Source organism: Chaetodon trifascialis, chromosome 6 (assembly GCF_039877785.1).
Source record: "Chaetodon trifascialis isolate fChaTrf1 chromosome 6, fChaTrf1.hap1, whole genome shotgun sequence".
In the NCBI taxonomy this organism is placed as follows: domain Eukaryota; kingdom Metazoa; phylum Chordata; class Actinopteri; order Chaetodontiformes; family Chaetodontidae; genus Chaetodon; species Chaetodon trifascialis.
Window position 1 is genome coordinate 1,118,747 of NC_092061.1, and position 15,496 is coordinate 1,134,242.

The following is a 15,496-nucleotide window of genomic DNA, read 5'->3' on the forward strand; positions in this document are numbered from 1 at the left end:
GGTGCTGCTTGAATAAGACCTGAATAAATGAGGACAGCCTGAGTACAGCACACCCCCCATCTCTCTCTCTCTCTCTCTCACTCACACACACACACACACACACACACACACACACACACACACACACACACACATTCTTTTGTTGCCATGGTCCCCTGACTTGACAGTGCTGCATGCTGCATTAAAATCTAGGTTACCGGATATGACGTCGTTGCCCTGCCCCCCGGCCCCTCGGTAATCGGTTGTAATCTCTTAAACCCATGGTTATGTCCTCTTAACACTATGATGAAATGTAAGAAAATGTCAAAATTGGCTCAGATTTTTGAACGTTTCTCTTTAAAAAGTAAAATTTCGAGTCGCTGGTGCGCGCATTAATTTTGCAACATGTTCGCCAGAAGTATTTTATTTTGAAAGCTATCCGGAACTGGTCCGGTCAATTCCACTCGCGTCATGTGTTATACAGCGCATTTGTCTAGTACAATGATTATTAAAGCGGACTTATGAAGACACACATAGTATAGACTATATACTTATATCAACTGATCAACGACTTACCATGAAAGTAACCTTTTATTTAAAGTGTTTGGCATTACAATACTATAAAACCTGCTTTACTTTGACGGTCCGCGCCGGAAATGCTTTTACTTCTTGCGAATTTGACGGCAGTATAACTGTAAAAATTCAGACGGCTGAACCACGAGTGTCTCCATCTTAAAAAAAATTGGTGAAAAAGCGGAATATTTCACTTCGGAGAGCACCAGGACGTCGTGTCTGCTCGCTGCTCCACGAAGATGTCCGCTGTTCGCCCCGCAGGAGGATTTAATCGGTGAAAAATCGAAAGGTGAGGCGTTGAAGCGACTGACACAAGCTAGCAGGCTAAGCTAGCGCTGGCATGCATTGTCGTTTCCCGTTTCCTGGAGGCATTCAGTGTCTGAGTTTCATGTCTGAGCCTCGAAGAGACTTTTACAGCATTTTGTGAGCATTTATCGTGACAGTAAACTGTGGGAGAGCAGATAAGAGGAATATGAACTCTGTTTAACGCCGGACGTCGGAAAGTACCTGAATTTCAGTCTGATCCGTTTCCTCCTTCTGTCCGTTGACTGAACGCAAACCTTTAAAACTCCATCTGAGCTTTTAACGTGTGTAAAACATATAAGAGCTAAAATAATGCTGCATGATGTGTACTTTTCTATCGGTTTTCTCTTTAATTCATCTGAAATTCCTTCACATTACAAGTCACTCAGACAGGAACTGATGGTTAAAAACCAGTTTACTGTAAAAATGACTTTTTATTTATTTATTTATCCTCCTATTGCTAAATATCCTCTGATTGCTAATTGCTAACGTTAGCCCTAAAACGATTAAACGTTCATTATTTTGAGGTTAGAAAAGCGAATTTTTAGTTCAGTGTAAATTTGATTGATGGTTAAAGACCAGTTTACTGTAAAAAAATAAATAAATAAAAAGAAATTGCTTATTTATTTAGTTATTTATCCTCCTCATAATGATTATTAATGTGCACGTTAAACGTTCAATATTTTGAGGTTAGAAAAGGGAGTTTTTAGTTCAATGTAAATTTGATTGGGATAATTAGGGCATACACAGAAAAACAGTATTTAATAATTCAGTGTATTTTCGTCTGCTGGTGTCAGATCATCGTTTTTAGTGTTTTGTAAAATATCAGGAACGTTTAAAAATGGTCCATCACACTTTTCTAAACCTCACAAACCACCATGCAAAGTGAGAAATCCTGCAAACTATAGAGAAAACACTGACAACGTTTAAATGCTGAGCTTGCTGTTGATCCTCTCAGCTTTAGTTTCATATTTCATTTACATTTTTCATCCCCTTAAAGCGTCACAGTTGTTAGTTTTTATGGTTAAGTGAAAACCAGTTTGAAAGTTCTCAGATGAAGATGATGAAGATGAAGCAGCGATCGCACACAAGCTAACCAGTGAAATGACCAAAAAACAAACAGTCAAACAAACAAAAAAACCTGTGAAAGAAAAGAAAATGCAAAACAAAAAAATAAAATCCTGCTGTGATTATTTGGACAGTTTCTGATTGAGTCTTGATTTTAGTGGATTTTTTTAATTTTAATTTTCACTGAAACGCTCTGAAAACGCTGCTGCTGGTGGGATTTTGGCTGAGGTCGTGTCTGGAGATAATATTTCGATTCATTTTCCATCCCTGAAATAAAATGTGAAACTGGAAGAAAGGGCAGAAGTGCTGAACATCCTGATCATTTCCAGCTTTGATGTTTGTAAGCGTGAGCAGCAGATTGAGGAGGATCAGCTGGTTTCCTCCTCAGCTCAGCGGCTTCTGACCACAAACCCTGAAGAAAAGGAGATTTTACATGACTCTCAGATGGAGGCGTCAGGTCTCTGCCTCCATGTTTTCAATCTAAACGTCCACGCCGGCGTCCGCGTGTCTCCGTCACATAGCTCCACTCACGTGCAGCAGCGCGTCCTCTTCAAGCGTTTTGTCCATCCTGAAGAGCAGAAAATCAGGACCGGAGACGCCGGAGTCAGAGAAGACTTCAGCGACTCATCAGAGGAGTTCCTAATGCACAGATCGATTAACTGATCGATTAACTGATGGTCCGTGTTCGTCACCGGCTGCTGTTTCCTCGCGCTCACTGCTAACCTTTTCCCTCCTCTGTCCTCGCAGGTCGTCACCTCCCCAGATGTGGCCGCTAACTCCGCTGAGACTCCTGTTCATGAACGGCGAGGACGCTTTGATCGAGCGGCTGCGGCTCGGACTGGAGGGATGACAGGACGTTAGCAGACATGGAGACGGGGGAGACGCACAGAACGCCGGAAACGCCCAATTTACCCAGTCTGCATTCTCCACCTTTCATCCACTCAGGATAAGAGAAAACCTTATTTTTCTACTCTTCGCTCAGAGCTGTTTCTTAGTTATTGTGAAGCCATAATCAGGTCAGAATGAGCTCCGAGGGCTTTCAGTACCGAGCGCTGTATGACTACAAGAAGGAGCGAGACGAGGACATCGACCTGCACGTGGGGGACATGCTGCTGGTCAGCAAAGGGGCGCTGCTGGCGCTCGGCTGCGGCAGCGGAGCCGAAGAACGGCCGTCAGACATCGGCTGGCTGCCGGGCTTCAACGAGACCACACAGGTACCAGCCTCTCGCTCCGCCCACCTCGGCCTGGCCTGGGCTGGCCTGGCCTGGCCCGGCTCGGCTCGGCTCGGCTCGGCTCGGCTCGGCTCGGCTCAGCTCAGTTAGTCCCCGTTAAGCTGAGCAGACGCTGTGTGTTCCTCAGTCATCCTGTTTTCACTCAGGTTCTGTTTTAAGCTGCAGATGTTAAACTCACTGAACGCTGAGCTAAGCGACCTCGAGGAGCTCAGGAGGAGCAGAAACATGGAGCCTTTTCATGTCCAGTCAAATTCCACTAAAGTTAGTTCAGAAATGAGGACAGCGTCGTCCTCAGCGTTGACTAAATGGAGACAAAGGCAGCGTCACTCTGAGCAGTACAGGTGAACAGGAAGTGGAGCTGCAGGTGGCTGGAAGATGACACCTTTTTCTTCTGCCTCTAAATTCAGTTTATAGGTCTTTGTACAGTTTATTACGACACATAAAATCCTCGTCCAGTCCTCCTCAGACCAGCTGACTGCAGGTTGGAACCCGACGATTGGACGATTGATCTGGTCATGTGACACACAGGTCAAGCTGCAGTGTTGAGGAGTTGCTTCACCTCCTCTTTGTCCTCCTCGCTCACTTTGTGCTCACTCTGATGCTCCTCAGACGGCACGTTTTCCTCTTCGTGCACATGAAACATTCTGCAGCTGAATAGCATCTTCATCAGGCAACCAGCGAAGAGCGCCTCCTCCTCGCCTCCCCCTCGCCTCCTCCATTTAAATGTGATGCAGCAGGTGTCTGTCATTGTGAGGAGAACGTTCAGTTTCTGAGAGCGTCAAACAGACCCAGTGCTGACTGTGTCTGTTTATCCACTTAAACCTGCTGTTTAAGCGCTAGGCTAGCACTTTTAGCATGGAGGGACACAGCGTCCAATAACTGAGAGACAGAGAATCAGCGTTCATTGAACACGGTCAATGAAGTTATTTCCACATCATCTTCAGCACGTTTCCTTCTCATGAAACATTCATCTGTAATCCAGATGTGCTGATGTTTAACCTTAAAGAGACGTCAGAAGGAGGCGGCAGCAGTTTATCAGAGCCGTGAATTATTAAAACCACAACGTGAAAGTTTTATTTTCTAATCTGATGAGTCACTTTATCCAAACATCTCCTCTCACTCGTCTCTGGCCGACAGGAGAAGGGCGACTTCCCGGGGACGTACGTGGAGTTCATTGGCAGAAAGAGGATGTCCCCGCCCACGCCGAAGCCCCGCCCACACAGGCCGCCCTCTGCAGCGTCGGCGAGGACGGACTCCGAGTCAGAGGGTGAGTACGAGTGGACGGACGATCAGCGTTCAGTAGTTCCTGGTCCGTGAAGAGCACCTGTGTGCCTCCGTGATGACTGAACGAGCCTGACGTTCACCTGACCGCAGACACCTGAACGTTACCTGTCCACTCTGAGGCCTGTCCCTCAGTGGGAGGTCATCGTCTTTCATCCTGGACAACCACACGACTCCGTTTGAGCTCCAGTTTGTTAGTTTATACGTACATACCTGATCAACCTGTGGATGCCCTTAACAGCCAGGTGAGCCTGGCTAACAGGAAGCCTCCACCCTCACACAGAGGTGGAGGCATAATGAGCTCATCACACTGTGGCAGCACCTCCACCTGTTACCTGTTACCTGTCTGACCTCCGCATGTCATTTCTCCACTTTCTCTTGTGTTTGTAGGTTTAATGACCCGTTCAGCCTCTCTGAGTGTTTTTATTATTATTATATTGTTCTTTTTCTTATTATTAGTGTTTTTATCATAAATCCCGTCGATGTGTGAAAGTCTCATTTAACTCTGCAGAGACTGAAACTGTTCATGACTCACAGACTGGAGTTTCCTTCAGCTGCTTCCTCACAAGCTGCTTTATGGACAGGAACACACACACACTCACACACACTCACACACACTCACACACACACACACACACACACACACACACACACACACACACACACACACACAGATCTGGTGTTTCGTCAGGGTTGTGGTTGCTGACTCAGCAGATCTCAGGTCTGTTCTGCGGCCTTACCAGTGAACACAGGAAGTGTGTGTGTGTGTGTGTGTGTATATATATATGTGTGTGTGTGTGTATGTGTGTCAGCTCGTTTGCTGCAGTGATCTGGTTGTTGTTGTTGTTGTTTGTTTGTTGTCTTCCTGCAGCTCTCAGCTCTTTCACATTAAAAGTCGTTGGCGTCTCGTCTGTTTGTCGGTTGGAACAAACCTGAACCGTTCGAGCAGCAGCTTTAGTTTCACCTGCTGACAGCAGACCTCTGTGATGAGTGTGATGTCGTCTTCATCTCCAATGTGTTCGGCGCTGCGTTCGCTGGAGGCCGATGAGTGTGAGCTCATCTGAGAGTGTGTTCATGCGTTCACTGAGAGACTGATGAATGAGTTAACGCTTCAGCAGCCAGAGGAGAAAGTAACTAAATACTCTGACTCGAGTACTCAGTACTTTTAGTATTTCAGTTTTCAGTTACTGTGTCTGAGAGGACATCCTGTACTCTGAGACCTTCGGTGAGTTGTAAACTCATTTGCTGTTTTAACGACCAATCAGTGGCGTCCGTGTGAAGCTCGAGAGGCTGAGCGGCTCAGACTTGTCGAAGCACATCGAGGTTTCCTGTTCTCCTCACTTCCTGTCACCTGACACGGCTCGTTTACACTCAGCTCTGTCGGTTTGGTTGCATGAAGCACAATAACCATCGTTTTGTCTGAACTTGTCGTTGAACAGTGTGTGAAGCTCTGTGATTGGATGTTTGTCAGTGAAATGCACCCTGGGAGTCGTAGTTGTCTTTTCTGCTGGAAGCTTTGAGTTTTTGTCAGAGAATCAGATTTTTTCTAACGCCGTTGTTCGTCTGTTTGACGGTTCCTCACCTGCTCAGAATCAAAACGCTTCGTGTTTCTTGTGTTTGTCTTCAGGCTTCGCGCTGCCAGACCTCCCAGACCAGTTTGGACCCCCAGACACAGCCCCCCCCCTCCTCAGCAAACTGATGGAGGCCATCGAGACCAAAGGTACCAAACACACGTTTAACCAGAGATGAGAGAAAGGAGCAGTAAAATGAAATGGAGTTAAACATGGAGGACTCGGTCCTGCAGATCGTCCTCAGCTCTTCCTGTCTGACTGCTTGTCTGTGGTCTTCCTGCAGGTCTGGACAGTCCCGCTGTGTATCGCAGTCTGAGTGGAGGAGGTCTGGACACCCGGCAGCTGGCTGACGCCGGTGAGGGTCTTCTTCTTCTTCTGCTGTTTCAGACATGTTTGTAAGAGGCAGAAGGTCGAATGCAGTGAAACAGATGCACAGCGACGTCTTTCAGGTCGTCCAGAGACGGACACGCAGCAGAGATCCTGGTCTAACTGAACTGGGGACCCCCCCCCCCCATCTCAAACTGCAGTGGGTCCAGGTCTGACCAGGTGGACTGAGCCCAGATCCCCGTCCCCTAACCTGAGGTGTGTTTGTTTTCAGACCTGGAGCAGCTGGACGTGCCGTCCCTGTGTGATGGGGTGATCCGGTTCCTGCAGGATCTGCCCGGTCCTGTCCTGCCCTCCTCCCTGCAGGGTGACATGATTCACGCAGTGCAAGGTAGATTAGAGCAGACCCTGTCCTGACCCTGTCCAGACCCTGTCCAGACCCTGACCCAGTCTCTGAAGTGAGTTCAATGTTTGTTAACAGTTCTGTCCTCCGCTGTCCTTCTGCAGAGGTCCGGGACCTGGAGGACTGCGCCCAGGTGCTGCGGGGCGTGGCCAGCTCACCGGCCTGCCCGGCCCAGTACGGCCTGACCCTGCTCAGCGTGGTCCGGCACCTGGCCCGGCTCTGTCTGCACGGCTCCAGAAACCAGCTGAGCCCCCGAAACCTGGCGGAGAGCTTCAGCCCGCTGCTGTTCAGACACTCTGCAGGGTCAGTGACTAACCTTTACCCTCACCACGAGGTCCCAGACCACAGCCCCGACCCAGGCCACAGCCCCGACCCAGACCACAGCCCTGACCCAGACCACAACCCTGACCCAGACCACAGCCCCGACCCAGACCACAGCCCTGACCCAGACCACAGCCCTGACCCAGACCACAGCCCTGACCCAGACCACAGCCCCGACCCAGACCACAGCCCCGACCCAGACCACAGCCCCGACCCAGACCACAGCCCCGACCCAGACCACAACCCTGACCCAGACCACAACCCTGACCCAGACCTGCATCTGATTCAAATCTGATTGATTATTGTGGACGAACAGGTTATGAAGTGAATCCACTCAGACATGAAAAGTGACAGTTCACTGAAATAATTCCTCTTTTAAAGGGTAAAAGTGTGTTTTTGTCTGAACTCGCTTCATGAATCAAATGTTTGCTTTGAGTCTGACTGAGTCTCTGTTGCTGTTCAGGTCTGAGTCCAGTCTGGATCCTCTGGTCCAGGTCCTGGAGGTTCTGATCACCAGCGAGCTCAACATGAACCAGGCTGCACCAGGTGTGTGTGTGTGTGTGCGTGCGTGCGTGCGTGCGTCTGCAGGAGGAGCTCAGCCTTTGCCGGCTCAGCTGACATGCTCGGTTGTCACTTCCTCTAACGGCGGTGAAGCAGCGTCATGGTCACGAGTCGCAGCTGTTCCTCATCCTGACGAGTTAAACATCAGATGTTTGTCACGTCGTCTGTCCACACGAGTTCATGGACGGACTGAAGGTTTGATTAGAGCTGGACGTCACTGTCTTTGTGTCCTCACAGGACATGTTATGGAGAGACCGTCGGTATCTTAAAACATCTGGTCAGGTGTGTTTCCTGATTCAGATCCAGACTGTCCCACTTTGAGACTTTGTCTTTGTTTGACTCAGGTGTTGCTTGAGATGATCGCTGATGGATTGGAGACGTTTCTGTCCCTCATCAGGTGTGTAGCAGGTGTTGTTATCACGGCACTGATGGTGCTGGAGAAGCTGACGCTGTGTCCAGTGTCGCTGATGGTCACATGTTTGGTTTCTCTGGTCTGAGGATGAGCTGCTTCTGGTTTGTCCCTCAGCTCTTCAGCGATCGTTTCAGCTCGGTGTCTTTGGGGTTTCTCACAGGAGTCTGTCGCAGCACAAAAGACCAACAAAAGGACAAAGTTTACTCATAAATGTTGTGAAACCGACTGGAATTCATCCGATATGTTAGAGTTGTGAGAAGACGACATGGTGACACCTGAAAATGTGTCCACAGCTGACTGACGGAGACTTTAAGACATCCAGGTTTAACAGCCTCAGCTGGACTTTGTGTTTACTGCTGATCAGCTGATGTTAGCATGCTAACAGGCTAAACCAAGACTGATAACATGGTGAATGTTAGCATGTTAGCAGTGTTAGCACTAAGCTCAGAGCCCTGGTGTGTCTGAGCCTCTCAGAGCTGTTAGCTTGGCTGCTAACTCTGAGCCTGCTCGACATGTTGCATCCTCAGTGAGTGACAGCTGATCACAAACATGTCTTCTCTGGACGAGTCGCTCCGACTGAGGACGAGCAGCTGAGAGTCAGTGTGTCCATCAGTCAGTCGATCAGGCTGAGCGGAGGCTGAAACCATGACATCATCCGTCCACACAGCGAAGGATGCAGCAGAGGAGGGGAGGGGGGTGTTGCCTCGGTGATATCACTGCAATCGCAGGATTGGCTGGGGGCAGTGGTGATGTCACACATCTCCAAGCTGCTCTCCTGAGCTTTGAACTGAGGCTGCCTCTCAGAGAGGGACACGGATGGAGAGAAAGTTGCGTCGTTTTAAATGTTCAGACGGCCGCAGATTTCAGATCAGTGCAGAGAGGAGACGTTTTTCAGGGCTCTTGGTGTCTCTGTGGACGAGTCTCAGCAAAGGTGGACACGTAGAGGATCTGCCTGCAGGTGCAGAGACAGCAGCAAGCGTATCAGTGCAGTCGAGTGCATCTTCAGTCAGAGAGACAAGGCGGAGAGATCTCGCTCAGGAAGGAGGATGTAGCTCGGACCGCTTCCTCCAGATGACGTCAGTCCTTCCCAGGCGGGACGGGGACGGGGACGCTTGGCTGTAGGCAGAACACCATGAGATCCAGAAACAAAGGATCCGCGTTCGGTTTCACCTCTCGAGCGTCGTGGAGGAGGGTGAAGGTTTAGAGGCCACCATGGAGCGAGAGGAGGGGGGCGGGGCCGAGGCTGAGCCGCCGAGAGGACGAGACAAGATCCTCTGCTACATCAGCATGCAGAGTCCAGGTAAGAGAACCTGGAGCTGATTGGAGGGGCCGACACCTGGCGGCGGGTTGACTCGTCGTAGGAGGTCTGCAGGTCGTCTTTGACGAGCTCTGATCAGACTTTAAACCGCGTCGTGTGTTCAATATTCTACCTGATCAGTTAGGCTGCTCCTCAAAGAAAGGCATTATGGGTAAAAGTCGGTCGCAGAGGAGGCGGCGCTCACACCTCCCATATCTCAGCCGCACGCCATGCAGACCTGAGCATCGACTGACGTCTGTCAGAGCGACGCTCGTCCTTCGCTGACTTCCTGTCGAGTCCCTCGTCTTTGTCTTTGGTTTGTTCACCACCTCACACACACACACACACACACACACACACACACACACACACACACACACACACACACACACACACACACACACACACACACACACACACGGTTACACCTGTTCAGTGTCTGTTAATGAGGCGCTGGTGGAGGTGTGTATCACCTGAGGGAGCATTAGCAGTGACAGGTATCAGGTGGAGATCTGAGCTTTGACTGTGGGAGACTATCTATCAGTATTGATCGACATGATTATCAGAGAAAAAGGTGTAAAGGTGACGCTGCAGCTGGAGCTGCTGGACAGGTGTGTCCTCACTGGACCTGAAGCTTCATCATTACCTGTCAAAATGGGCTCATGAGCGCCCTCTGGTGGACAGACTGATCCTAACAAACACCTGACGTCTCTCTGATGATCAGCTGATCCATTGAGGTGGATACACCTGTGATGGTGGTCTGAGATGAACTCTGATCCTGCCTGACATCAGTAACTGATCTTCAAACAGGACGACTGTTGAGAATGAATGAATGAATGGATGAATCAGCTGAAGGTGACGCCGATGAAGAGAAGACATTTTTATGACTGAAATTTCCTCTGTCCCTCTTTCTGTCTATCTGTCTCTGTCTCTCTCCTCACTCTGTCTTTCTCTGTCCCTCTCTCTGTCTGTCTGTCTGTCTGTCTGTCTGTCTGTCTGTCTCTTTGTCTCTCTCTGTCCCTCTCTCTGTCTCTGTGTCTCTGTCTCACAGCGTTGCCTCCTAAACCAGTCAAGTCGTCCACTCCAGCACCTCCCAGTAGTTTTAACAACAGTATTTCACTGCAGGATGCTGAGTGGTACTGGGGAGACATTTCCAGGTGACGTGCGTGCACACACACACACACACACACACACACACACACACACACACACTCTCACTCACTCACAGAAGCTGTTGGGCTGAGCTGATGTTTACTGTGTGTGTGCGTGTGCGTGTGTGTGTGTGTGTGCGTGTGTGTGTGTGTGTGTGTAGAGAGGAGGTGAACGAGAAGCTGAGAGACACGGCTGACGGGACGTTTCTGGTTCGAGACGCCTCCACCAAGATGCACGGAGACTACACTCTGACCCTGAGGTAAGACGTCCACCGCCTGAAGGTGGACAACAGGACACCTGCACGTCCCACAGCTGTGTCTTTGTCCCCGGCTCGGACGCTGTGAGGTCACATCTGAACCTTCGTCATAGGTTTCTGAATCAGGAAATCAGGAGTAATAAAATCTGACTTTTCTTTTTATATTTGACTTCAGCAAATACTCAGCAGTACTCAAGTACTCTACTGATGTAGTTTTTCACAGAAGATCAAAGTACATTTTACTCCTCAAGTGCTTTTGACTTTTGATACATTTTACTGACTGTACATCTTGTATCTTTACATTGTTTTGTGGTACTTGTACTCAGTTATGGAGTGCTTCTTCACTGTGAAGTTCTTCATCATTAGTTACTGTGTGTAAACCAGAGTCTTCATCAGTCACACAGCAGTAAAATACCACCAGCTCATGTCATCACTCTTGCAGTACAGCTGGTACTTCAGTGCAGTGATCTGCTGCTGCTCTGTGGTACTTTGAAACCGTCAGACCGTTTGTTTGTTTGTTTGTTTGTTTTTTTTAATGGACGATCGACATTTGACCTTCAGGAAAGGAGGCAACAACAAGCTGATAAAGATCTTCCATCGGGAGGGGAAGTACGGCTTCTCCGACCCTTTGACCTTCAGCTCGGTGGTGGAGCTGATCAACCATTACCGCCACGACTCGCTGGCCCAGTACAACCCCAAGCTGGACGTCAAGCTGCTGTACCCGGTCTCCAAACACCAGCAGGTCTGTAGACGGTCCGAGGGTCCGCCGGCCTCTCGGACCAGAACTCGTCCGCCACGTTGGTTTATCAGCTGTCGAGTCATCTGATTGGTCGCGTCTTTGCTTTCAGGATCAGGTGGTGAAGGAGGACAATATCGAAGCTGTGGGCAAGAAGCTGCACGAGTATCACCTGCAGTACCAGGAGAAGAACCGAGAGTACGACAGGCTGTACGAGGAGTACACCAGGACCTCACAGGTACTCTGCAGTACTCTGCAATACTTTGCAGTACACCACAGTACTCCGCAGTACTTTGCAATACTTTGCAGTACACCACAGTACTCCGCAGTACTCTGCAATACTTTGCAGTGCACCACAGTACTCTGCAGTACTCCACAGCACTCTGCAGTATTCTGCAGTACACCACAGTACACCACAGTACTCTGCAGTACACCACAGTACACCACAGTACTCTGCAGTACACCACAGTACACCACAGTATTCTGCAGTGCTCCACAGGTGGAGACTGCTGGTCCTTAAGATGGTTGTAGTAACAGAGAATCAACACAAGGTGGAGCCTCCTTCAGTGGCTGAGCTGACCTGAGCGATGAAGAGGAAGAAGTCATCAGCGAAGACAGAAAATAAACAGATTTTCTTCTTCTGACCCGTTTCTTTCTTTGCTCACCTGTCTCTTCCCTCACCCTCCTCTCCCTCCGCTCCTCTCCTCCTCTTCGTCCCTCAGGAGATCCAGATGAAGAGGACGGCCATCGAGGCGTTCAACGAGACCATCAAGATCTTCGAGGAGCAGTGTCAGACGCAGGAGCGCTTCAGCAAGGAGTACATCGAGAAGTTTCGCCGAGAGGGCAACGACAAGGAGATCCAGAGGTGGGCTGTCGCCACGTTTAAGTTCTCTGTTTGGTTCAAGGAGAAACATCAGGAAGTCCTCACTAATGCTGTGATTGGTCAGCAGCATGAGGTCGTGACCCGCCTCCCTCTCTTCACAGGATCATGGAGAACTACGACAAGCTGAAGTCTCGGATCAGCGAGATCGTGGACAGCAAGCGGCACCTGGAGGTCGACCTGAAGAAACAGGCGGCCGACTACAGAGAGATCGACAAGAAGATGAACAGCATCAAACCAGACCTGATCCAGCTCCGCAAGACCAGGGACCAGTACCTCATGTAAGACCCGCAGCCGTGTGGCAGCCGGTGGTCCGTGCCGGTCGGCTCGTCGTCCTCACCGCTGTCCTCTCTGTGTTTGTGCAGGTGGTTGACTCAGAAGGGGGTCCGTCAGAGGAAACTGAACGAGTGGCTCGGCCTGAAGAACGAGACCACAGAGGAGTAAGTCTGAAACCCTCCGCCGCCCCCTGGTGGTGGCAGCAAGCATGACCCTGTGTCTGACTGATCGCCTGCTAACCTGTCCTCTGTGCCCCCCCTCAGTGAGTACAGCATGGTGGAGGATGAGGAGGACCTTCCTCACCATGATGAGCGTCTGTGGCGTCTGGGGAACATAAACCGGAATCAGGCGGAGTCTCTGCTCCGCGGGAAGCGAGACGGGACCTTCCTGGTCCGCGACAGCAGCAAGGCGGGCTGCTACGCCTGCTCCGTGGTGTAAGACTCGCCGTTTGACTCTCTGATGCTTGATTCTGTTTGTGCGCTGGGTTTAACCGACGCTGTCTCTGTCTCTCTCTCAGTGTGGACGGCGAGGTGAAGCACTGTGTCATCAACAAGACGAGCACCGGCTTCGGTTTCGCCGAGCCCTACAACCTGTACGGCTCTCTGAAGGAGCTGGTGCTTCACTACCAGCACACGTCGCTCGTCCAACACAACGACTCGCTCAACGTCACGCTGGCCTTCCCCGTCTACAGCCAGCAGAGACGGTGACCCGCCGGCTTCCTCCTCCTTCATACTGTCATCCTAGACCAGCAGCTGACCTCGTTTACGCACTCGACCCCCCCAGAACACGAACCGGTCGGTCCTCTCAACAAACACAGGAGACATCCAGCTCTAGTCTCTCTTACAGACCAGAATCTGACCACATGACGCGTTCAGAGCTAATGCTCAAAGCAAATGCTCAGAGCTAATGTTCAGAGCTAACATTTAGAGCTAACGCTCAAAGCTAATGTTCAGAGCTAACGTTCAGAGCTAACATTTAGAGCTAACGCTCAAAGCTAACGTTCAGAGTTAACGTTCAGAGCTAACGTTCAGAGCTAACGTTCAAAGCTAACGTTCAGAGCTAACGTTCAAAGCTAACGTTCAGAGCTAACGTTCAGAGCTAACGTTCAAAGCTAATGTTCAAAGCTAACGTTCAGAGCTAACGTTCAGAGCTAACGTTCAAAGCTAACGTTCAAAGCTCTGCGCGCTAACTTTTGGTCATGAACATGACGGTCAGACGTCAGTTTTAAAGACATCAAACAGTCTCGATGCTGTGGAGGATCAAAAACATTCCAGCTCAGTGAAGATGAAGATGGTGATGAAGAGAGCGCTTTGTTACATCCTGTTCAAAAGGTAAAAATTAAAAACCAGTCTTTTACTGTGAAAGTCTTCACGTTGAGATTTAACTTCCTGTGAGAAGCAGATTAAAAAGACTTCAGGACTGGAGTGAACGCTGCAGGTCAAATCTGGAGCGTGATTTGATTTCCGTCTCATCAGAGAAGCCGCCAGCGCTGGAGCTCGTGGTCACGTGACCGTCAGCGGTTTGAGGTGATGGCGAGTTCATACTGCATGAACCGCTTTCAGAAGAAAACAGGACTCAGAGATCAAACACCTGAGCGGAGAGATGGCCAATCAGGTCAATCCACCATCAGCACGCCTGACGAGACGAGCCCTTCACACTCGTTAAGAAACCCACGTGATCACAACCGTCTGAGTTCGACGGCCGACGTGTTTCCTGTCTGTGGAGAAACGAGGCTCTGAGCTGTCGAACGTGACCTTCATCTCAGGTCAAAGGTCAAAGCTGGTTTAAGATGACGGACTCCTCTTGGAACCATGAACTGCTGATCCAGCCCACTTCAGTGGACCAGAACCACAACTGGACCAGACTCTGCAACTATGAACTGATGATGATGATGATGATGATGATGATGATGATGATGATGTCGATGTCAAAGGCAAAATGGCGGACAATCTCAAGAACACTGTGAGCGACTGAACGAGGTTTAAAATGAGGGCGAATCCACTGACCCACATTTTCACATCAGGAGAAAAATCAGGATCAGGATCCAAAGACTCGACACCCCCCCCCCCCCCCCCCCCCCACCAAAACCCCGTCAGCGTGTTCAGAAGGTCCCGGTCTTCAGGTTCCTTCAGGTTCATGTCGTTTGGTTCTGCAGAGGACGATGACTCTCTCTGCTCGCGTTGGATGAAAACTGGATCTCTGTGGATCCCTCGAAGGATTTCCAGGACACGTGGACTCAAATCTGCGCAGACGTTCGTCTTTCTGGACTCTTCTCCCTTTTGTGCATTAAGACTCGAGGAACCAGGTTCAGGACCTGAAGGCCTCCGAGGCGTCCGAGCATGTCCTCGGTCATCACGGTAACTTCCTGAACTCAACGCTGAACTTTTCCACGTTTTGATCGGTTTGGAAATCATCAATACTTGTTGAAAATGTTCCAAACTCTTTTTTCCTGATTCCACTAAAGAGAGCGAACAAACATCTGTAAGATTAAGAGTCACGAACGGATAAATGTTAGAAAACTGATCAATAAAACAGTCGGTCTCAATGTCTGCAGGCGTTTTTATGCTGTGTGTGTGTGTGTGTGTGTGTGTGTGTGTGTGTGTGTGTGTGTGTGTGTGTGTGTGTGTGTGTGTGTGTGTGTGTGTGTGTGTGTGTGTGTGTGTGTGTGTGTGTGTGTGTGTGTGTGTGTGTGTGTGTGTGTGTGTATTTGTTTGGTCTTCACACGGACGAACACTGAGCTTCTTCTAACTGGAGTGAAGTTCGTGTGTAATTTCCAACGTTTCGTGCAGAACAAATGGATCAATGAACAAACTGAGCTGTGGCTTTAAAATAGTCACTGCCATCATCATCAGAGAGGAGTTCTGTTTAAAA

At 49.7% G+C, this 15,496-nt stretch overlaps 1 protein-coding gene across 2 annotated transcripts; it reads left to right on the top strand.

Annotated features, from left to right (window-relative positions):
* Positions 1-643: 643 nt before the first annotated feature.
* Positions 644-15,174, top strand: LOC139332455 (phosphatidylinositol 3-kinase regulatory subunit alpha-like). Of its 2 annotated transcripts, XM_070964421.1 has the most exons (17): positions 644-841; positions 2,671-3,137; positions 4,293-4,422; positions 6,064-6,156; positions 6,291-6,362; positions 6,606-6,722; positions 6,839-7,037; positions 7,519-7,601; positions 10,377-10,482; positions 10,638-10,736; positions 11,295-11,475; positions 11,582-11,707; positions 12,192-12,334; positions 12,454-12,630; positions 12,715-12,789; positions 12,889-13,059; positions 13,143-15,174. In XM_070964421.1, exons 2-17 carry the CDS (start codon positions 2,946-2,948, stop codon positions 13,330-13,332), a joined length of 2,154 nt encoding a protein of 717 aa, XP_070820522.1. In that variant the 5' UTR covers positions 644-841; positions 2,671-2,945; the 3' UTR covers positions 13,333-15,174. The 2 variants fall into 2 exon arrangements, with proteins under 2 accessions (XP_070820522.1, XP_070820523.1); XM_070964422.1 differs by lacking the exons at positions 644-841; positions 2,671-3,137; positions 4,293-4,422; ... (3 more) ...; positions 6,839-7,037; positions 7,519-7,601 and adding an exon at positions 8,783-9,328.
* The last annotated feature ends 322 nt before the right edge of the window (positions 15,175-15,496 follow it).

Bases quoted from the DNA above. Each gene is read 5' to 3' on its own strand.
- LOC139332455 (XM_070964421.1), top strand. From the start codon at position 2,946: ATGAGCTCCGAGGGCTTTCAGTACCGAGCGCTGTATGACTACAAGAAG. The intron at 3,138-4,292 runs GTACCAGCCTCT...TCTGGCCGACAG, and splicing joins GCTTCAACGAGACCACACAG to GAGAAGGGCGACTTCCCGGG. The intron at 13,060-13,142 runs GTAAGACTCGCC...TCTCTCTCTCAG, and splicing joins TGCTACGCCTGCTCCGTGGT to TGTGGACGGCGAGGTGAAGC.